This window comes from Rhinoraja longicauda, chromosome 31, assembly GCF_053455715.1.
Source record: "Rhinoraja longicauda isolate Sanriku21f chromosome 31, sRhiLon1.1, whole genome shotgun sequence".
In the NCBI taxonomy this organism is placed as follows: Eukaryota; Metazoa; Chordata; class Chondrichthyes; order Rajiformes; family Arhynchobatidae; genus Rhinoraja; species Rhinoraja longicauda.
Window position 1 is genome coordinate 7,764,305 of NC_135983.1, and position 24,393 is coordinate 7,788,697.

At 47.9% G+C, this 24,393-nt stretch overlaps 1 protein-coding gene across 3 annotated transcripts in view; it reads right to left on the reverse strand.

Moving 5' to 3' along the window:
- LOC144608392 (serine/threonine-protein kinase Nek6-like) overlaps window positions 1-24,393 on the reverse strand; it is a 161,806-nt gene that overhangs the window by 4,467 nt on the left and 132,946 nt on the right. For all 3 annotated transcript variants that reach the window (XM_078426106.1, XM_078426107.1, XM_078426105.1), the window contains exon 9: window positions 11,915-12,028. In XM_078426106.1, the coding sequence (XP_078282232.1) occupies window positions 11,915-12,028 (114 nt within the window). The remainder of the gene's footprint in view (window positions 1-11,914; window positions 12,029-24,393) is intronic.

The window sequence follows — 24,393 nt, forward strand, 5'->3', positions numbered from 1 at the left end:
TAACTATGGGGTGGGCAGGAGAATGGGGTTAGAAGGGAAAGCATCTGCTACCTCTTGTGCCCTCAACATGAATCTGTTCATTCAGGTGTCAGAGGTTATGGGGAGAAGGCAGGAGAATGCGGTTAGGATGGAGAGATAGATCAGCCATGATTGAATGGCGGAGTAGACTTGATGGGCCAAATTGCCTAATTCTGCTCCACATTGAGTCCACGTTGTTAGCACCGAATGCAACAGACCAGGTTAGAAGAGATGCAGGTGAATCTCTGCTTCACCTCTAAGGGCTGTTTATGTCCCTGGATGGTGGTGACAGAGGCGGGCGTTGACTTATCATAAGAAAGATCATGAACCAAAACCGCTAACAAGAGTTGTAGAAACAAGGAACTGCAGACGCTGGTTAATGCACAAAAGGTCATGAAGAGCTGGAATAACTCAGCCGGTCAGGCAGCATCTTTGGAGAACATGATGTTTCGGGTCGGGACCTTTCTGCAGACCCCAGTCAGGTGCAGTCTGAAGGGACGAGGCTTGTAACGTCACCTGTCCATGTTCTCCAGAGATGTGGCCTGACCTGCTGAATTACTCCAACACTTTGTGTCACTTTGGCCACTAACAGTGTTTGTGCTTGTTCCTCCACAGTCACTGAGTGAGTATCTGACCTTCTGATAAAGATCACAGGTTTGCCCACAATATCGATTTAAAGGCAGTTGGTTTTAAGATGTTGTTACCTCAAGAAATGTTGCTGAATAATCGAGAGGCCCAGTGGAGATTCATGATTTATCCTCTTTTTAAATAATTTTGTTCATTTAAATTTTTTATCACAGCTTTATGATGCATTATAATTGGAATGTGGCAGCTGGTTATAAATGTATTTATGAAAAATGCAGTCTCCAACATTTTTTCATTTTGTTATTGAGTAAACTGCTTATGTTCAGGATATTGAGCTGATTATTTTTACCATTTTATTTTCGCACTTTGGGTTGATCAAATTGCTCATCAGTGTTCAGATATTGAGATGTTGTCACGACAAAAATCTAAGCCGCACTGGCCCAGTGTTGACGGTAAGATCTAGCATCTTCTCAGTCAAATTCCGTTGCCATCTTTTATTCAGCTCTGGAGCTTTGGAACATTGAACAGTACAGCACAGGACCAAGCCCTTCGGTCCACAATGTCCATGCCAAGCATGATGCTGGGTTAAACTAATCTCCTCTGCCTGCACATGATCCATATCCCACCATTCCTTGCAAATCATTGTGCTCATCTGAAAACCTCTTAAACACACCTATAGTTTCTGCCTCCACCACCACCCCTGGCCCCCACAACCCTCTGTGTAACAACCCTGCCCCGCACATCTCCTTTCAACTTTGGCTCTCTCACCCTAAAGCTATGTTCTCCGGCCTTTGACGTTTGCTCGCATCCAGAACGTTCTGTGCCTCTCAGCATTGCCAGAGAAGATAGGGGGAAGAATCAGTTTGGTTTAGTTTACAGATACAGCATGGAAACAGACCCTTCAGCCCACCGAGTCCGTGCTGACCATCGATCACCTGTTCACACTACTTCTATGTCATCTCATATGCAATGTACAGAGGCCAATTAACCTGCAGGTCTTTGGGATGTGGGAGGAAACATGATGCTGGGTATAATGTCTTGCTATCCACTTTGCTGCTGTAACACTGTAAATTTCCCCGGTGTGGGACGAATAAAGGAATATATTATTATTATAAAACCGGAGCACCTGGAAGACGCCCACCCGGTCACAGGGAGAACGTGCAAACTCCTAAAAGACAGCACCCATGGTCTGGATCCAACCTGGGTCCCTGGTGTGGTGAAGCAGCAGCTCTACCAGCTGCCCCACCGTGCCCCCCGAGATCTTGGAGATGATATGAAAGAGGTCAATAAACCTGTAGATTAGATCAGCATTTTCAATAGATTATCCAGCTAGTCTGTTTTCTGATCGATTCGCTTAAAAGAGTCAAAACTGGAATATCCCAGTTTTTAGGAAGGGAATGTTTGATTACTAGGGAGTGCATGGACCAAGAGTTGAGGCATGACCTTTTCCCCCGAGTGGAAATGTCCAAGACCAGGGGGCATTACTTTAAGGTGCGAGGGGCAAAGTTTAAAGGACATGTGCAGGGAAAGTTTTTTTACACAAAACGCACTGCCTGGGGTGGTAGTGGATATGATAGTGATGTTAGGCTTTTAGATAGGATCGTGGATGTACAGGAAATGGAGGGATATGGATCAAGTATAGGCAGAGGAGATTAACTCGGCGTCATGTTCAGCACGGACAACATGGGCCCAAGAGCCTGATCCTGCACTGTACAAGGTTCAAGGGTCAAAAGTGTTTGACTATCATTAACTGTCGTGGAGCAGTGGTAGAGTTGCTGCCTGACAGCACCAGAGACCCGGGTTAGATCCTGACTACAGGTGCCGTCAATAAGGAGTTTACACATTCTTCCCGTGACCACGTGGGTTTTCCTAAGGTGCACCGGTTTCCTACCACGCTCCAAAGACGTACAGGGTTTGTACGCTAATTGGCTTCAGTAAAAGTCGTAACTTGTCCCTAGTGTGTGTAGGATAGTGCTAGTGTACAGAGTTCGCTGGTCGGCGTGTGGTCGGCGTGTGGCCGGGGGGCCGGTGGGCTGGTGGGCCGAGGGACCTGGTTCCACACTGCATCTCTAACCCCAAACTAAACTAAAAACGTAGTGAAAATGGAGCAATAACATTCTTGCTTACAGCGAGCGGCCTGCAAGCACATACCTGCCTGCCTGTCAACCTGGTGTAGCTATCTGCAGGGTTTTGCAATTGCTGCTCTCAAGTTTTGTGGGCGCACTGACTTGCTCTTTGCTACGACGCATTTTCCTATTGTTTTGTGGCCTCATTAGTATTCTTTCCTTCAGCTGTGCCAGGTGTGAACGAGCAGGGGTGAGAGGCCAGATTCTCGACACAGACGCCTCCGGTGTGGCGCACATGCAGCTCTGACAGGGAGGAGCCGAAGGTAGACCTCGCCGACCTCATCGGGAAAGCAAGATCGCCGAGTGATTATTCACTGACAGCAGAAGCAGGGGAGGAGGGCAGAAGCTGTTTCGGCAGGGCCAGCATCGATCTTGCACCAACGAGCTGCAGGAGGTCAGTGAATCCCAGCAGACATTCTGTCAGCACCAGGGAGGGAGGTGATAGCTTGAAGATGCTAATTAAAACTGAACGGGGAAAGTAATAAACCATTTACTCGGAGAGTTTGCAATTAAACAACATTTGAAATCAGGGGGCTGTAAAACTGATGTTTAACGACAAATAACTGGGGGACAGCTGGAGTCGTTCTTTGAGCACCAAAGATCCGAGGGGAGGATTGTTAGGGATGTCAGCCTGCCTTAGTTTAGTTTAGAGATATGGTGTGGAAACAGGCCCTTCGGCCCACCGAGTCCACACCGACCATCAATCACCAGTGCACTAGTTCTATGTCCTACGCACGAGGGGCACTTTACGGAAGCCAATTAGCCTACAGACCTGCAAGCCTTTTGAATGTGGGTGGAAACCGGAGCGCCTGGAGAAAACCCACACGGTCACACGGAGAACATATCAACTCCGCACGGACAGCACCTGAGGTCAGGATTGAACCTGGGTCTCTTGCGCTGTGAGGCAGCAGCTCTACTGCTGCGCCACTGTGCCGCCGCGCTAGAGGACAGGAGCAGTGAAGCCATTTCCACTCTGTGTATGCCTCAAGGAGCAGAGAGCACAGATTTAATGTGAACGTAGAACAGTACAGCACTGGAATAGGCCTTTCGGCCCACGACATCTGTGCCAAACACGATGTCAAGATAAACTAATCCCTCTCACTGCACATGATCCATATCCCTTCATTCCCTGAATATCCATGTGCCTGTCCAAAACGATCATAAACGCCACTATGGTATTTGCCTCCTCTATAACCCTGGCAGTGTGTTCCAAACACCCACCACTCTGTGTAAAAAACCTGCCTGTGTAAAAAACCTGCCTGTTAAAAGCATCTCTGTTAAACTTTACCCCTCTCAATTTAAAGCTGTGCCCTTTAGTCTTTGACATTTCCACCCTGTGAAAAAAAGGTTCTGACTGCCTACCCGATCTCTGCCTCTCATCATTTTATATCCTTCTATCAGTTCTCTCCTCAACTTTCCAGCGTTCTAGAGAAAGCAATCCAAGTTTGTCCTCTCCTTGTGGCTAATTCCCCTTAATCCAGGCAGTATTTTGGCAAACTATTTTTGTAAAAGATATGGAAAGGGTGGTGTAGCCAAGGGAGTAACGTTCAGAAACAGAGAATCGCTCCACAGCCTGTAAGGTTGGTGGAGGTCTAATCTGCTGCATTCAAAAGGAAATCAGATGGGCACGATGGGAAATAATTTTGTCGGGTTACTAGGAAAGAGCAGAGGAATGGGAGTGAATAGACTGATCGTAAGGGAGCTGGCATTGAATTGAAGGGTTCCTTGACTTTCTTTCTCCTGTCCTGCATTCTGGCTGAAAATATAAGCAGAACTCTACACCAGCGCAAAGTGAAAACATAGGGGAAGTCTAGCACACATCAATGAAAAATAACATTTCCATTGAGACGTCTAGCAAGAACTCCGGGATTATACAAAGCACACAGATTGTTTTTGGTAATCCCCAGTGTGGGCTCCACCACAAATATTATACCTGACTTGTAAATCCGGACTCTGGCAAGCTTGCGAGACAGATTTATTAATGAGACAATAGGATCAAGAGTTCCTGACAAAAAAATAAAATTGCAAACATATTTCCCACCAAACTTGTGTAAATGAGAAAGTAACAACCACGAAGCAGCAAGGAATCAATGGTTAATAACAAATGAGTTTTAAAAAAAGTAGTTGAGCAAATCACAAAGTACTGGAGGAAGTACTTATTATCTGAATGGTGGCCGATTAGGAAAAGGGGAGATGCAACGAGACCTGGGTGTCGTGGTGCACCAGTCATTGAAAGTAGGCATGCAGGTGCAGCAGGCAGTGAAGAAAGCGAATGGTATGTTGGGATTCATAGCGAGGGGATCTGAGTATAGGAGCAGGGAGGTTCTGCTGCAGTTGTACAGGGCATTGGTGAGACCACACCTGGAGTATTGCATACAGTTTTGGTCTCCTAATCTGAGGAAAGACATTCTTGCCATAGAGGGAGTACAGAGAAGGTTCACCAGATTGATTCCTGGGATGGCAGGACTTTCATATGAAGAAAGACTGGATAGACTCGGCTTGTACTCGCTGGAAATTAGAAGATTGAGGGGGGATCTTATAGAAACTTATAAAATTCTTAAGGGGTTGGACAGGCTAGATGCAGGAAGATTGTTCCCGATGTTGGGGAAGTCCAGAACAAGGGGTCACAGTTTAAGGATAAGGGGGAAGTCTTTTAGGACCGAGATGAGAAAGTTCTTTTTCACACAGAGAGTGGTGAATCTGTGGAATTCTCTGCCACAGAAGGTAGTTGAGGCCAGTTCATTGGCTATATTTAAGAGGGAGTTAGATGTGGCCCTTCTGGCTAAAGGGATCAGGGGGTATGGAGAGAAGGCAGGTACGGGATACTGAGTTGGATGATCAGCCATGATCATATAGAATGGCAGTGCAGGCTCGAAGGGCCGAATGGCCTACTCCTGCGCCTATTTTCTATGTATCTATGGAACTCAGTGGGCCTGGTAGCATCTGTGGAGGGAGATGGACAGACACGTTTTGGGTTGGATGTCTGAAGAAGGGTCCCGACCCGAAACACCACCTGTCTATTTGCTCCACAGATGCTGCCTGACCCCGGGAATGGTCCATAGCCGATATCTCCGTAAGTCAAGAACACCCGTCTTCCACAGCTACAAATATTGTAAGACTTTACATACACTTGCTCTAATTCTATCATTCTATTGAATCGCCCGTACACTACCTGTGATTAAACCACCGGAATATAGCCTCATTCCAGTCGGCTTAGAGTCACAGAGCTGCACAGCAAGGAAAGAGGCCCTTCGGCCCATCTTGTCCCACCCAACCATGTTTGCATTCTGGGCTAGTCCCACTTGCCCGTATTTGGCCCAGATCCCTCTGAACTCTTCCCATCCACATATCCGTCCAAATGTAAGTTGTAAGTGGTAATTGTATCCGGTTCTACAATGAATACCATGAGATGTGTTATCGTTTTTGCAAGCTTGAAAAATGCTTTAAGAATGTGTGGGAGAATTTGCAGATTCCCGATCAGGTCATTTGTAACCCTGGGAACCCCTGGAGGTTCTTCAAAGGAGTTTGGGAACGGACATTGGAGAAGGGGAATGGGGGTGATGGGACTGGGGGGTTTGCTCTCCAAAGAGCTGGCATAGGCTTGAAAGGCCGAATGGCCTGCATCCTGCATCCTGCATCCTATCCCCCCCCCCCCTCCGGACCAAACTCAGATCCTGGGGGGACAGGGCTTTCTCCATCGCTGCTCCCACCCTATGGAACTCACTACCCCAAACCGTCAGAGACTCCTCCTCACTCACCACATTCAAAACGTCACTGAAGTCTCACCTCTTCAGCACTGCCTTCAACCACTGAAGGTCACCTCACCTTCTGTCTCCTTTCTCTGTTCGTTTACTTATTTATCTATTTATTCACTTCCCTATGTTCTTTAAATCCCTGTAAGCGTCTTTGAGTGTATGAAAAGCGCTATATAAATGTAATACATTATTATTATTATTATTATAACAACACCATGATTCTGAGTCTGAGGCTAATTTAATGTTGGGATGATATCCCCTGAGCTGTCTCATTGCCCAGGGGCTTGGATAATTGATGCATATTCTTCTTCCACTGGATCCCTGGGGGATGGGGCCATTTGAGTATTGTGGATACATCAGGCATCAAAAGATGTTAGTTTTGTACAGAACACAAAGTGCCGGAGTAACTCAGCTGGTCAGGCAGCGTCTCTGGAGGACATGAATAGGTGATGTTTTGGGTCAGGGCCCTTCTCCAGACTGATTATTGCAGTGGAGAGAAAGCTGGAAGAGAGATGGGGGCGGGACAAAGACTGGTAAGTGATAGGTGGTCACAAAATGGTGGAACAACTCAGCGGGTCAGGCAACGTCTCTGGAGAAAAGGAATAGGTGACGTTACGAGCCGAGACCCTTCTTCAGACTTATCCACCTCTGGTCCTTTTCGTCAGAGATGTTGCGTGACCCACTGAGTTACTCCACCGTTTTGTACCTTGGAGACACAAAATAAACCTGCATCTGCAGTTCCTTCCTACACGGGATAGATGGATAGAGGTGAGGGGGGGGGGGTTTATTTACAGATGGGTGGACTAGGGTCACAGAGAGAGAGACAAAAGTGTTGTTGATAAGGAGAGAGGAGGAGTGAAATGTGAAGCCAGAGGGAGGTGTATATGTGGAAGGGGCAGTGAGGAGAGGGGAGGGGAGGGGGGGAATAGAGCCAGTGTGGTCTGGAAAGAGAGATCGGGGGGGTGGAAGAAGAGAAAGAAAGAGTAAAGATAAAGGGGTGAGGTGTTACCTAACATTGGAGAATTCAATGTTTGTCACTTCATTACTTTTGAACGTTATGTTCATGCCAGCCGAAGAAAATGTGCTGGAAAATGATTGCTTTGGAACCTCAGGCAAATAATGGTGACACTTGACCAGATTGGTGATCAATATATTCTGCTCTCGCCTTCAGAGACTGAACTATGTTGGAAGTCTTTAATCAGCAACTACCCAAAGGGAAGCTCTGCCCTGGTCCTAGGATTTTAATATTCTGAGTAGAAAATGCTGGAAGCACTCAGCAGGTCAGGCAGCGTCAGTGGAGGGAGAAACTGGTTCAAAGAACCTTCGGCAGAGTGGTTCTGTTGCAGGAAACAAAAAACGGCAGATGCAGGTTTATACCACAGATATAAAGACTCAAAGTGCTGGAGTAACTCAGCGGGTCAGGCAGCATCTCTGGAGAAAAAGGATGGGTGATGTTTTGCGTCGAGACCCCTCTTCCGACTGAAACAGAGAGTCCTGACCTGAAATGTCACCCAACATTTTCCTCCAGAAATAATGCCTATCCTGTTGAGTTTTTCCAACACTTTGCGTCTATCTTTGGTTCCGTTACATCTTTGACCTAAAGCATTAACCCTCCTTCTCGCTCTACAGATGCTGACTGACCTGATGAGTGTTTCTAGCACCTGCAGTTTTTTGATGTTCAATTTTCTATTATTTATTATTATTTCAAACCCTCTCTCCTGAAGTGCATCCAACACAAGACTCAATACTGTTTAACTTTAGGTTTATTATTGTCACATGTATTGAGGTACAGTGAAAAGCTTTGTTTAGAAACATATAAAATACGTGCATTTGGCCCTTCGAGCCAGCACCGCCATTCATTGTGATCATGGCTGATCGTCCACAATCAGTAACCTGTGCCTGCCTTCTCCCCATATCCCTTGATTCCGCTAGCCCGTAGAGCTCTATCTAACTCTCTTTTAATTTCAGCCAGAGAATTGGCCTCCACTGCCTTCTGTGGCAGAGAATTCCACAAATTCACAACTCTCTGCGTGAAAAAGTTTCTTCTCACCTCAGTTATAAATGGCCTCCCCTTTATTCTTAGACTGTGGCCCCTGGTTCTGGACTCCCCCAACATTGGGAACATTTTTTCTGCATCCAGCTTGTCTAGTCCTTTTATAATTTTATACGTCTCTATATGATCCCCTCTCATCCTTCTAAACTCCAGTGAATACAAGCCCAGTCTTTCCAATCTTTCCTCATATGACAGTCTCCATCCCAGGGATTAACCTTGTGAATCTACGCTGCACTGCCTCAGTAGCAAGGATGTCCTTCCTCAGATTAGGAGACCAAAACTGCACACAATACTCCAGATGTGGTCTCACCATGGCCCTATACATCTGCAGAAGGACTTCTTTGCTCCTATACTCAAATCCTGTTGTTATGAAGGCCAACATGTTTTCATTCACTGCCTGCTGTACCTGCATGCTTACTTTCAGTGACTGGTGTACAAGGACACCAAGGTCTCATTGCACTTCCTTTTTACCTAATTTGACACAATTGAGATAATAATCTGCCTCCTTATTTTTGCCGCCAAAGTGAATAACCTCACATTTATCCACATTATATTGCATCTGCCATGCATCTGCCCACTCACTCAACCTGTCCAAGTCACCCTGCAACCTCCTAACATCCTCTTCGCAGTTCACACTGCCACCCAGCTTTGTGTCATCCGCAAACTTGCTAGTGTTACTTCTAATTCCATCATCCAAATCATTAATATATATTGTAAATAGTTGTGGCCCCAGCACCGAGCCATGCGGCACTCCACTCTATTATCTGCTATTCTGAAAAGGACCCGTTTATTCCTACTCTTTGCTTCCTGTCTGCCAACCAATTCTCTATCCATGTCAATACCCTACCCCTAATACCATGTGCTCTAATTTTGCTCACCAACCTCCCTGTGGGACCTTATCAAAGGCTTTCTGAAAGTCTAGATACACTACATCCACTGGCTCTCCTTCATCCATTTTACTTGTCACATCCTCAAAAAATTCCAGAAGATTAGTCAAGCATGATTTCCCCTTCATAAATCCATGCTGACTTGGACCAATCCTTTTACCACTCTCCAAATGTGTTGTTATTACCTCTTTAATAATTGACTCCAGCATCTTCCCCACCACCGATGTCAGGGTAACTGGACTATAATTCCCGTTTTCTCTCTTGCTCCTTTCTTATAAAGTGGGATAACATTAGCTACCCTCTAATCCACAGGAACTGATCCTGAATCTATTGAACATTAGAAAATGATCACCATTGCGTCCACGATTTCTAGAGCCACCTCCTTGAGTACCTTGGGATGCAGACCATCAGGCCCTGGGGATTTATCAGCCTTCAGTCCCATCAGTCTACCCAATACCATTTCTCGCTTATTGCAATTTTTTTTCGTCTCCCTTGACCCTCTGTCCACTAGTACATCTGGGAGATTGTGTCTTCCTTAGTGAAGTCAGATCCGAAGTACCTGTTCAACTCATCCACCATTTCCTTGTTACCCATAATAATTTCACCCGTTTCTGCCTTCAAGGGACCCACATTTGTCTTTACTAATCTTTTTCTCTTAACATACCTAAAGAAGCTTTTACCGTCCTTCTTTATATTCTTGGCCAGCTTCGCTTCGTACCTCATCTTTTCAGCCCGTATTGCCCTTTTTGCTCTCTGCTGTTGTCCTTTGAAAGTTGCCCACTCCTCTGGCTTCCCACTACTCTTTGCTATCTTATACATCTTTTATTTTAGTTATATTCCATCTCTAACTTCCCTTGTCAGCCATGGTTGCCTCTTACTCCCTTTAGCATCTTTCTTCCTCTTTGGAATGAAATGATCCTGCATCTTCTGGATTATGCCCAGAAATTCCTGCCACTGCTGTTCCACCGTCATTCCTTGCCAGTCGACCTTGGCCAGCTCCTCTCTTATGCTTTCATAGTCCCCTTTGTTTAACTGCAACACTGACATTCCTGGTTTAACCTTCTCCCTCTCAAATTGCAGATGAAAACTAATCATATTATGGTTACCTTCAAGTGGTTCCTTTACCTTGAGTTCCCTTATTAAATCTGGTTCAATGGACAACACTAAATCCAGAATTGCTTTCTCTCTGGTAGGCTCTAATACAAGCTGCTCTAAGAATCCATCTCGGAGGCACTCTACAAACTCCCTTTGCTGGGGTCCACAACCAACCTGATTTTCCCAGTCTACCTGCATATTGAAATCCCCCATAACCACAGTGGCATTACCTTTGTTACATGCCAGTTTTAACTCCTGCTGCAACTTACGCCCTATATCCAGGCTACTGTTTGGGGGCCTGTAGATAACTTCCATTAGTGTCTTCTCATCTTTACAATTCCTCAACTCTATCCAGTGACTCTACATCATCAGTTCCTATGTCACCCCCCGCAAGGGACTGAATTCCATCCCTCACCAACAGAGCTACCCCACCACCTCTGCCCACCTGCCTGTCCTTTCTATAGGGCGTATAACCCTGAATATTCAGTTCCCAGTCCCGATCCTTCTGCAGCCACGTCTCTGTAATCCCCACAATGTCATATCTACCAATCTCTAACTGAGCCTCAAGCTCATCCACTTTACTTCTTATACTTCGAGCATTCATATATAGTACTTTTAATCCTTTGCTCATCTCAGCTTCCACATTGATTCCTATTACACTTGGCCATTCTCTCCTATTGCATTGTGGGCTTTCTGTCCCGTTAATTTTGCACGCTATCTAATCAGATCAGATAATACTCAACATAAATACAACCAAATAAAACTCAAGTACAATAGGTCGAGCATAGGGGAGGATACTGAGTGCAGAATATTCTCAGCATTGTCGCGCATCAGTTACAACGCCCGCAATGGGGTTTTCACCGAGATCTTCAGTTTTCTCCCACACTTCAAAGACCCTCTGGTTTGTAGATTAATTGGCTTGGTATAAATGTAAATTGTCCTTAGTGTGTGTAGGATAGTGTTAGTGTATGGAGATTGCTGGTTGATGCAGACTAATTAGGCCAAAGGGCTGTTTCTGCGCTGTTGAACTAAACTAAACTGAAGATGAATTGGTCAAAACCCTAGCTGAACGGACTGTTCAGAAGCCTAATAACAGAGGGGATGAAGCTGTTCCTGAGTCTGGTGGCACGCGCTTTCAAGTGTTTGCCCCTTCACCGACAGGGCTTGAATTCAGCCACGTTTGTACTGAATGCCAGTACAGGCTTGAAGGGCCAAATGGCCTCCTTTGTGTAGATATAATATGGTGTTCACAGTGGGAATGTGACAATCTTCATCAGGCAGCTGAAGTCCAACAAATCACTCGGGTTAATGTGCTCACTGCATTCGTGTACTTTCCCCAAATATTAACCGTCCCCCACACCGAAACCTCCCCTGAGGGAGAACTCCAGGGCCTACCTTCTCGGAAAAGTGCTCTGCTCGGAGAGGCGGGTAGTCACATTTCTCGATCTTTTTGCAGAGAGAGAATAGATTCATTTTATCTCCGTAGAAGGGGCTCTGGAGGGCAGCCATCTGTGAGAGGAAGGAAGCAAATGCAGAATAGTGTCAGACAGGTCGTGGGTCTGGACCTCAAATATCTCACAATCAATTATGTTCCATTAGTGTAAGCCTCCATGTCAGAATCACCAGAGTTATGAGTGGATGCACAGTTCAGATAGACTGAGTGGGTACTTGATTGTTGGCACAGACTCAGTGGCTGAAGGGTCTATTTCTGTGTTGTATGAGCACAGACCATTGTACACAGAACAGTACGGCATAGTGAACAGGCTCTTTGACCCAAAGTGTCTGTATCGAACACAATGCCAAGATAAATTAATCTCTTCTGCCCGCACATGATCCCTACCCCTCCATTCCCTGCATATTCATGTATTTATCTAAAAACAGATGCCACCATCGTATCTGTCTCCACCACAACCGCTGGCAGCACATTCCAGGCACACACCGTCCGGCGCGGCTTGAAATAGGCCGCGAGATTTTCTCCGCCCGGCGGGGGCTTCAATGTCGGGAGCCCCGACCGCCCCGACGTGGCGACTCCAACAGCGTGACCGCGGGAGAAGACGGCAGGGAAGAGAAAAAGACATTCTGGACTTCCATCACAGTGAGGAGGTGACTGGAGGAGACTCACTGTGATGGATGTTTCTTTTGTTTGGTGTTAGTTTATGATTGTATGTGCTATTGCATTTTTATTGATTATTCTTATTGGTCTTATTGTTGAACTGCAGGTAATTTTTCATTTCACTACACATTTATGTGTATGTGACAAATAAATGACTATTGACTATTGATCTCTGGAGTTTGACAGAATCTTGATTAGTAAGGGTGTCAGGTTATGGGGAGAAGGCAGGAGAATGGGGTTGAGAGGGAAAGAGAGATCAGCCATTATTGAATGACAGAGTAGACTCGGTGGGCTGAAAGTCCTAATTCTGCTCCCATGAACTTGTGTATAGTGTCGAGACCCTTCTTCAGACCCGAAACATCACCTATCCATGTTCTCCAAAGATGCTGCCTGACTCTCTGAGTTACACCAGCACTTAGCTGTCTTTCCCCCCCCCACCCTCCCCCCCATGGTAGTTCTTGAGGCTCAGCCAGAGTGGGCTGCTTCTCAGCAACACCCTTCAAACTCTCAGCAACACCCTTCAAACCTCTCCTCCTCCTGAACTGTCCACATCTGCACCTGGACACATCTGGATTCGTTGAATGACCCTTGTCACCACAACGAAAAACGGAACAATTTGAATTTCCTGTTTTAAACCAGGGTGTGAAACTTTGGCCAAAAACGTTAACAAACTTGTTTTGCTGGGACTAGTGATAAATCGACTTGGCAGAGAACACCGCTTGTTAAAATGGCATCAGTGTGAGTTACATTAAAGATTGAAATGGCTCCACAGTTCTTCTGAAGAACATTCAACCAGTTGTGCCTCAGGGTCTATGTCTGTGCTGTGTGACTCTATGCCTCCACCTTCTGCTGCCACATCAACACCATTCTCTTTGTTTATCCCTTCACAGAGTAGGAGGTTGCTGGATGGCCTCCATTGGCCCTGGAACTGCCAGGGGAGGTGGGTGGCCCTCGAGTCATGAGTACGTGAGTACACCCCCTTCCCAGGTATTATTGAGTCATACCGCTGTTTACAACAGTCCTGCCGAATCATTAGCTTCTTGCCTCACCATCCAAGATTAGCTTTGTTTAGAGATGCAGCAGGATGTGAACTCTTGTCTCCAGATCATGAGTTCAGGCCTCTGTCCGGCAATTTTTCCACCATTCCCAAATTCAGGCCAGAGAGGCAATTTCAGTGCTGCAGTAATATTTTCCTGCATCTCGTGATTAGTGGGGCCGACTGAAGGGGAACGTCTACCCCCTGCGTGTTCACAACCATTCAGCCCTGGGTGTCTGCACTGGCTCCCGGCACATTAAAGGGCAGCACAGTGGTGCATCTAGTAGAGCTGCCACCTCACAACGCCGAGTCCTGGGGTTCAATTCCAACCCCCGGCACTGTCGGTACGGGTTTTGTACGTTCTCTCTGTGACCGCGTAAGTTTTCTCCGGGAACTCCGGCTTCCTCCCGCACTCCAAAGACGTGCAGGGTTGTAGGTTAATTATGACAACAGACAATAGGGGCAGGAGGAGGCCATTCGGCCCTTCGAGCCAGCACCGCCATTCAATGTGATCATGGCTGATCATTCTCAATCAGTACCCCGTTCCTGCCTTCTCCCCATACCCCCTGACCCATATCCCCATACCCGCTATCCTTAAGAGCTCTACCCAGCTCTCTCTTGAATGCATTCAGAGAAAGACTTGGCCTCCACTGCCTTCTGGGGCAGTTAATTCCACAGATTCACAACTCTCTGACTGAAAAAGTTTTTCCTCATCTCCGTTCTAAATGGCCTACCCCTTATTCTTAAACTGTGGCCCCTGGTTCTGGACTCCCCCAACATTGGGAACATGTTTCCGGCCTCTAACGTGTCCAACCCCCTTAATAATCTTATACGTTTCGATAAGATCCCCTCTCATCCTTCTAAATTCCAGCGTATGCTTCTTTATATACTTCTTTAAATTGCCCCTAGGTGTACAGAATGCGAAAGTGGGGTAATGGAGAACTCGTGTGAATGGGCGGTCGATTGTCGGCGTGGGCTCGGCGTGCTGAAGGGTCTGTTTCCATGCTGTATCTCTAAACTAAACCAAACTAAACCAAGCTAATCCCTGGTGTTCCTTGTTTCTGGGTCAGATGAAAGGTAATGTTATCTATGGAGTGCTGTGCTTACAGGCCAGTTATGCCTGAAGGATTTCATTGCTGCGTTTCAGTACTGGTGTGCTCCAGTCACTTCACCAGGGTGTGGTCCCAGTCCACTGGCCAGCCACAGATTCAGCACTTTGGACCAGATTGCTTCTAAATATAACTGGAGATGGTGCCCCCCCCCCCCCCCCTCCCCCCCCCCTCTCCACCCACGCTACGTTCAGGCAGCGGGGAGGGGCAGTGGGTTTTGCAGCGGGTCCATCTCCGGCAGCAAGCCGTGTGAAGAGGTCTGTCAGTGCGGCAAGCAACCCACACACTGCCTGTTAATCCATAATGTGATTCCAGAGCTCTCTGCCTGCCACCTTCCCTCACTGTCACAGGCCGAGGTGGAGAGCAGGGAATGCTGCCTCCCTCTCATGAAGCAGCACTGTGTAATTGTTGATATAATCTACCCTATGTAGAGTGTCCATGTACGCCGGCTCCCTCACGCCCCTGACACTCCTCAACTTCGCGCCTCTTTTCTTTCCTCGGCGCGGCAGCTGAACTTGACGTTGGTCGCTGTGGTGTGGGGTTTTTTTTTTTTTAATAAGGTTCTAACGGATAATTGCTTTGACTTGCCACCTGGGGCGGTGCCTGCCGCTCGTTAGCTGGGCCGGGCCGGCGGTGTTGCCGCGGCGACGCCGCTGACAGCGGCTGCCACCTCGTGTCAGCGGGCAGACGCGGTTGCCGTCGGAGACGGGCGGCCGCGGTTGCCGTCGGAGACGGGCGGCGCTGACAGACAAGCAGCCGGCCACCGGCGAGCAGCTCAGCCTGCAAACCCCCTCAATGGGTTCAACGGTTCCCTATTGTCACGTACGTATGGCAGTGGAACTCTATTACACATCCCACGGTTTAAAGTTGCCAGCGTTTGCAAACAAAATGTCCAAAGTGCAGTCCAGGTGCTGGAATTACTGGAGCCCAGGTAGGCCCCAGGCTGCTGCAGGCCTGTGGTCTGACGATCTTCTCCTTGCCCATCCACCTCTGTGTTCCTCCTGCAGCCATATCATGGGGTATGGGGAGAAGGCAGGAACGGGGTATTGATTGAGAATGATCAGCCATGACCATGGTGAATGGCGGTGCTGGCTCGAAGGGCCGAATGGCCTACTCCTGCACCTATTGTCTATTGACCTTGAAGGCGCTGGAGGCAATGCCTCTCCTCGCATCTGCCCTCGCCAACGGCTCCCTTAGTGCATTGGTGTGGGGGAGGGAGCTCGTTCATAAGTTATAGGAGTAGAATTAGGCCATGCGGCCCAGCTCAACTCCGCCATTCAATCACGGCTGATCTCTGCCTCCGAATCCCGTTCTCCTGCCTCCTCCCTATAACCCTTGACACCCGTTGTGATGAAGAATTTGTCCATCTCTGCCTTAAAATTATCCGCTGACTTGGGCCCCACACACCTCTGTGGCAATGACTTCCACAGATTGACTACCCTCTGACTAAAGAAGTTTCTCCTCACCTCCATTCTAAAAGAGAGCCCTTTAATTCTGAAGCTGTGACCTCTGGTCCTAGCGTCTCCCACCGGTGGAAACATCCTCTCCACATCCACTCTATCTATGCCTTTCATTATTCTGTAAGTTGCAGTGAGGTTCCCCCTTAACCTTCTAAACCCCAGCGAGTTCAGGCCCAGTGCTGTCAAACGCTCATCATATGTTAACCCACTCATTCCTGGGATCATTCTTGTAAACCTCCTCTGGGCCCTCTCCAGTGCCAGCACATCCTTCCTCAGATATGGGGCCCATAGTTGCCCACAGCTTGTCCGGGGGTGGTGGAGAGACAATAAACAATAGGTGCAGGAGGAGGCCATTCGGCCCTTTGAGCCAGCACCACCATTCAATGTGATCATGGCTGATCATTCTCAATCAGTACCCCGTTCCTGCCTTCTCCCCATACCCCCTGACTCCGCTATCCTTAAGAGCTCTATCTAGCTCTCTCTTGAATGCATTCAGAGAATTGGCCTCCACTGCCTTCTGAGGCAGTTAATTCCACAGATTCACAACTCTCTGACTGAAAAAGTTTTTCCTCATCTCCGTTCTAAATGGCCTACCCCTTATTCTTAAACTGTGGCCCCTGGTTCTGGACTCCCCCAACATTGGGAACATGTTTCCTGCCTCTAACGTGTCCAACCCCTTAATAATCTTATATGTTTCGATAAGATCCCCTCTCATCCTTCTAAATTCCAGTGTATACAAGCCTAGTCGCTCCAGTCTTTCAACATACGGCAGTCCCGCCATTCCAGGAATTAACCTAGTGAACCTGCGCTGCACGCCCTCAATAGCAAGAATATCCTTCCTCAAATCTGGAGACCAAAACTGCACACAGTACTCCAGGTGCGGTCTCACTAGGGTCCTGTACAACTGCACACAGTACTCCAGGTGCGGTCTCACCAGGGCCCAGAGGGGGGCACACAGAGGGCTGACTCCCAGTCTGAGAGCTGGCACAGGTTTGGTGTGGAGAGAGCGGGAGAGGGCATGGATGCGGAGAGAGAGAGACACAGCACGGAAACAGGATCTTCAGTCCACCGAGTCCCCACTGACGTTTGGACACCCGGTACACTAGAATCACAGAGCTGTACTACATGGAAATTGGCCCTTTGGCCCACCGAGTCCGCACTGATCTTCAAACACCCAATAGACTGGAGTCCTGGAGCTATATAACATAGAAACAAGCCCTGCAGCTCACATGGTCCGCACTGGCCTTCGGACACCCATTGCTCTGGAATCATGGAGCTAAACATCGAGCTATACAGCCCTTTGACATTTGAACACCTATTACAATGGATTCACAGAGCCATTCAGCAGGGAATTAGGCCCTTCAGCCCATCAAGTCCACACTGACCTTCGACAAATACCGCCCGCACTGGAGTCATGGAGCTATTCAACGTGGAAACAGACCCTTCGGCCCACTCGGTCCATGTTGACCATCAGCCAACCATTTGCAATAATAGACAATAGGTGCAGGAGTAGGCCATTAGGCCCTTCGAGCCAGCACCGCCATTCAATGTGATCATGGCTGATCATTCTCAATCAGTACCCCGTTCCTGCCTTCTCCCCATACCCCCTGACTCCGCTATCCTTAAGAGCTCTATCTAGCTCTCTCTTGAATGCATCCAGAGAATTGGCCTCCACTGCCTTCTGAGGCAGAGAATTCCACAGATTCACAACTCTCTGACTGAAAATGTTTTTCCTCATCTCAGTTCTAAATGGCCTACCCCTTATTCTTAAACCGTGGCCCCTGGTTCTGGACTCCCCCAACATTGGGAACATGTTTCCTGCCTCTAACGTGTCCAACCCCTTAATAATCTTATACGTTTCGATAAGATCCCCTCTCATCCTTCATCCCATCTGATCCTTGTGTCATAGAGGGATGCAGCACAGAACCAGGCCCTTCGGCCCACTCGGTCTATGTTGACCACCAACCACCCATTTGCAATGATCCCACATTGATCCCATTTGATCATAGAGTGACACAGCACAGAAACAGACACTGGGCCCACACTAGCCACCAAGCATCTATTTACTAACTAATCCATCTCATTTTATTCACCCTATATTGTCATCAATTAGATTCTACCATCGCCTACACACTTGGAGTGGCCAATTATCCTGTGTCTTTGAGATGTGGGAGGAAACGCAAGGACTTGGGGGAAACCTACGTATTCACAAGGAGAATATAAAACTCCACACAGACAACGCCAGAGGTCAGGATCGAACCCTGGTCTCTGGAGCTGTGGGAGAGCATCGCCCATCACTGTTGCCACCCATTCTTGGCCAAGCTCAACAACACAGCACAGTAAACCCTCGTTATAATTGACCAAAGGGAGAGGAATGATGGCCGTGATTGCCGATTGCCCGATATAACCGAGTAAGATATTGGTATAGTAACTCAGCAGGTCAGGCAGCATCTCGGGAGAGAAGGAATGGGCTACGTTTCGGGTCGAGACCCTTCTTCAGACTGATGCTCCCGCCCCCCTGACACCAGTCTGAAGAAGGGTCTCGACCGGAAACGTCACCCATTCCTTCCCTCCCGAGATGCTGCCTGACCTGCTGAGTTACTCCAGCATTTTGCGAATAAATACCTTTGATTTGTACCAGCATCTGCAGTTATTTCCTTACACAAGATATCGGTATAAGTAGTGGAAACAAACAGCTGCAGTTGTTGGTTAAAACACAAAAGGACACAAAAGTGCTGGAGTAACTCAGCAGGTCAGGCAGCATCTGTGGAGGACATGGATGGCTGGCGTTTCGGGTCGAAGCTCTTCTTCAAACTCTCGGTCAGGAAGAGATCCAGGTGAGTTGATGGCCCTGAGTTGCTGGCGGCCGGGGGAGAGGCGAGGATCGGCGGAGGCAATGATGGCGGACTGCGGGTGGCCGGAGTGTAAGGGTAGGGTCGGTGGTGGCGACCGGCCTGGTCTGTAAGTGGCCGGGGGTGGCGTCGGCAAGAGTCGGTAGGCCCGTCCGCTATCACCAAACTCCGGTATAAAGAGGTCGGTTAAAACAAGTTTGTGCTGTACTTCCACAGAGGCAAATTTTCTCCCCTTACTAGAACGTTGTAAACAAGATTTTAACCGTTGGTCTACTCTGCCCTTATCACTGGCCGGTCGCATCAACCTAATTAAAATGGTTACTTTACCAAAAATGTTATACCTTTTTCAAGATATACCAATATTTATTAGGGGAAGCTTTTTTGTAAAATTGGACCAGACCATATCTTCCTTTTTATGGGGGAAACACCACGGCGCATCAGGAAAGAGTATCTCCAGCGGTCCAAGTCAATGGGGGGGGATGGGCCTTCCAAATTTCCTTAAGTATTATTGGGCATGTAATATTCAGAAGCTTCTCTACTGGTCTAATCTGGAAAACACTCCTCTTTGGGCACAAATGGAGCTGTCCTCGTGCCAGTACTCTCTTTGCTCTTTGGTTTGTTCAGGTTTACCGCTTACCTCTATTGCCTGTTCTATGCCCACCGTTACGCACACTTTAAAGATCTGGATGCAATTCAGGAGACACTTTGGTCTTACAAGGCCATCCCTGTATTCTCCAATACATCGCAATTATTTGTTTAAACCATCATGTACTGATTTTACTTTTCAAACCTGGTTTGATAAGGGTATCAGAACTGTTAATGATCTGTATGGTGATGGGACCTTCTTATCATTTCCAGAGCTGTCTGAACGGTTCAACTTGCCCCGATCACATCTATTTCGCTATCTTCAGGTCAGGCACTTCTTACAAAGGCAATTTCCAGAATTTCCAAGTCAGCCCACTTACTCTGAAATTGATTCTATTCTTCTTTTGAATCCCAATGCGCAGAGGTTGATTTCAATTATACACACTGAAATAGACTCCAGCGGAAGTGGCGGCGCCTAACGGCTGCGGCTCGCTAGCAGTCTGTTCGTCTTTTTCCTTTTTTTTTTGTTGTGTGTCGGTGTTGGGATGGTTTTTTTTTTTTTTTGGTTGTGTATGTGTGGGGGGTGGTGGTGTGGGTGATGTGGGTGGTGTGGGGGCGGGGGGGGGTGGCGGGGGGGGGGGTGGGGGAAACCTTTCTCTTTTAGGTCTCTTCCTCACGGCGCGGGGTGCGGCTCGGCCGCCGGGCCTAACATCGCCCGGTGCGGCTCGGCCGCTGGACTTAATAGTGCCCGGTGCGGCTCGGCTCGGCCGCGGGACTTTTCATTGCTGGTGCGGCTCGGCCGCTGGACTTAACAGTGCCCGGTGCGGCTCGGCCGCGGGGCCTAACATCGCCCGGTGCGGCTCGGCCACAGGGCTTAACATCACTCGGTGCAGCTCGGCCGCGGGACTTTTCATCGCCCGGTGCAGCTCGGCCGCGGGACTTTTCATCGCTGGTGCGGCTCGGCCGCGGGACTTAACATCGCCCGGTCGGTGTGGCTCGGCCGCGGGGCTTTACATCGCTGGTGCGGCTCGGCCGCGGGACTTTTCATCGCTGGTGCGGCTCGGCCGCTGGACTTAACATCGCCCGGTGCGGCTCGGCCGTGGGACTTAGCTGCGCAAGGCTCGGTCGCGGGGCCTTCCATCGCCCGGCTCGGCCGCGAGACGTTTCAGCGCCCGGTGCGACTCGGCCGCGGGGACTTCCACCCCCTTGCGGGGACTGTGCGGGTCGGTCGGGGACGAGCTGTCTGTCCGTGGGCGTGGGGAAGAGAGTGGAAGTTTTGTTGCCTCCATCGCAGTGAGGGGGTGTTTGGAGTCACTGTGATGGACGTTTGTGTTGGGGTCATGTGTCTTGTGTTCTTTTTTGTGTGACTGCTATGTAGTTTCGTTCGGTACCTTGGTACCGAATGACAAATAAAGCTCTGTTGAACTGTTGAACTGTTAAGCCTGAATCTCTCCATAATCTTAAGGTAGCTTGGGAACAGGATTTGGGGTTTGGCATGACGGATCGGACATGGGGAACTGTGCTGGGACTTGTTCACATTTCCTCAATTTGTGCTAGACATAGTCTTATACAATGTAAAACTTTGCATCGCACGCATTACACTAACGCTAGACTAGCAAGAATATTTCCCAGCACGAGTGACGCATGTAACCGTTGTCGACAAACACCTGACGACTTGATTCACATGTTTTGGACGTGCCCCCGCCTGTCTAAATTTTGGACGGGGATTTTTAAATCCTTTAGGGATACATCCGGTATAGATATTCTACCCAATCCTCTTACAGCTCTTTTTGGTGTCCCTTCCGGAACTAATACCCCACCCCCCCCCCCCGATATCTAAAAGCAATTATGTCTTTTACTTCTCTTTTGGCTAGACGTCTTATACTTCTTAATTGGAAGTATGTATTGCCACCCACTCATAATAGATGGATCAAGGATGTGTTACATCACGTAAAGCTAGAGAAGATTAGATTCTCTCTCAAAGGTTCACAGGAAAGCTTTAAAGAAACATGGTTACCGTTTCTAAATTATGCAAAAACTTTAATGATTGTTTTAGAGAATGGGGATAAACCAAAGTGTTGACTGCTTATATGTCTGCCTACACTCTTCCTCCCTTGCCTGTAATCAAAATTTTGATTTTTAAAATTTTTTATTTTTTACTTTGTATTTGTTTTACTAATGTCAATGTTTATCTCTGCGTCTGGGATGGGGCGGGGGGTGGGGGGTGGGGGGGGTGGGGGTGTATCTTTACACGTATTGTTTGTTCATTGTTGAAATAATTGTAAAAACTAATAAACAGATTTAAAATTTTAAAAAAGAGTCGGTAGGCCTGTCCGCTATCACCAAACTCCGGTATAAAGAGGTCAGTTAAAACAAGTTTGTGCTGTACTTCCACAGAGGCAGAAGCATCAGATCAGCACAAGACGTGGGTCACGAGACCATCGCCCCAGGTAGGACTGACACCTGGCCAGGGCAGCTTTATTTGGGCATCTTTGTAGGAGGCAGCGTTAGAGGAGGTGCAATAGACAATAGGTGCAGGAGGAGGCCATTCAGCCCTTCGAGCCAGCACCGCCATTCAATGCGATCATGGCTGATCACTCTCAATCAGTACCCCGTTCCTGCCTTCTCCCCATACCCCCTCACTCCGCTATCCTTAAGAGCTCTATCCAGCTCTCTCTTGAAAGCATCCAACGAACTGGCCTCCACTGCCTTCTGAGGCAGAGAATTCCACACCTTCACCACTCTCTGACTGAAAAAGTTCTTCCTCATCTCCGTTCTAAATGGCCTACCCCTTATTCTTAAACTGTGGCCCCTTGTTCTGGACTCCCCCAACATTGGGAACATGTTTCCTGCCTCTAATGTGTCCAATCCCCTAATTATCTTATATGTTTCAATAAGATCCCCCCTCATCCTTCTAAATTCCAGTGTATACAAGCCCAATCGCTCCAGCCTTTCAACATACGACAGTCCCGCCATTCCGGGAATTAACCTAGTGAACCTACGCTGCAATCACACAGAGGGTGGTGGGTGTATGGAACAAGCTGCCAGAGGAGGTAGTTGAGGCTGGGACCATCCCAACATTTAACAAACAGTTAAACAGGTATATGGATAGGACAGGTTTGGGGAGATATGGGCCAAACGCAGGCAGGTGGGTCTAGTGTAGCTGGGACATGTTGGCCGGTGTGAGCAAGTTGGAATGAAGGGCCTGTTTCCACGCTGTATCACTCTATGACTCTATGACTATTCTTGCTATTGAGGGCGTGCAGCGTAGGTTTACTAGGTTAATTCCCGGAATGGCAGGACTGTCATATGTTGAAAGACTGGAGCGACTAGGCTTATATACACTGGAATTTAGAAGGATGAGAGGGGATCTTATCGAAACATATAAGATTATTAAGGGGTTGGACACGTTAGAAGCAGGAAACATGTTCCCAATTTTGGGGGAGTCCAGAACAAGGGGCCACAGTTTAAGAATAAGGGGTAGGCCATTTAGAACTGAGATGAGGAAAAACTTTTTCAGTCAGAGAGTTGTGAATCTGTGGAATTCTCTGCCTCGGAAGGCAGTGGAGGCCAATTCTCTGAATGCATTCAAGAGAGAGCTAGATAGAGCTCTTAAGGATATCGGAGTCAGGGGGTATGGGGAGAAGGCAGGAACGGGGTACTGATTGAGAATGATCAGCCATGATCACATTGAATGGTGGTGCTGGCTCGAAGGGCCGAATGGCCTCCTCCTGCACCTATTGTCTATTGTCTATTGACTCCATGACTCCAAGGTAACTGTGGGAATCAGTCAATAGCCTGTTCCCTGTGGAGGAGAGATTGAGAAAGGGGAAAGTGGTGCCAGAGGTAGTCCATGTGAATTTGAGAGCAGGGCGGTAGCAAAGTTAAGGAAATCAAGGAGTTTTTCATAAAGTCTGAAGAAGGGTCCTGAACGAAACGTCGCCTGTTCATCCCTCCACAGATGCTGCCTGACTTGCTACGTTTCTCCAGCACTTTGGTATTTTGGCCAAGGAGTTTGATAGTTTCTGCTTTCCTTTCACATTTCAACAGTACCAGAGTTCTTAATTATATAGTTATAGATGGTTACAGTGCAAAAGGAGGCAATCTGGAATATGAATAGAAAATCAAGGATGGATAGAATATAAAACATAGAAAAGTACATACAAAATGCTGGAGTAACTCAGCGGGACAGGCAGCATCTCTGGAGAGAAGGAATGGGTGACGTTTCGGGGCGAGACCCTTCTTCAGACTGATGTCGGGGGAGTTGGCAGTACTTGATAAAATATAGTCGGAGATAGTAAGACTGGTAAGAGAACTGGGAAGAGGGTGGGGATGGAGAGAGAGGGAAAGCAAGGCCTACTTGAAGTTAGAGAAGTCAGTGTTCATACCGCTGGGGTGTAAGCTACCCAAGCAAAATATGAGGTACTGTTCCTCCAATTTGTGTTGGACCACACTCTGACAGAAAGGTCAGTGTGGGAATGGGAGGGGGAGTTAAAGTGTTAAGTTAAAGTAAAATAGAATGATCACATTGTCATGGTGGGCTCGAAGGACTGAATGGCCTACTCCTGCACCTATTGTCTATTGTCTAAACGTACACCACAGGACAGGCCCTTCATCCCACAATGTCCATGCCGAACATAATGCCAAGTTCAACTAATCTCCTATGATCCATATTGATTGTTTGATTCACTGACTGATTGACAGATACAGCATGGAAAC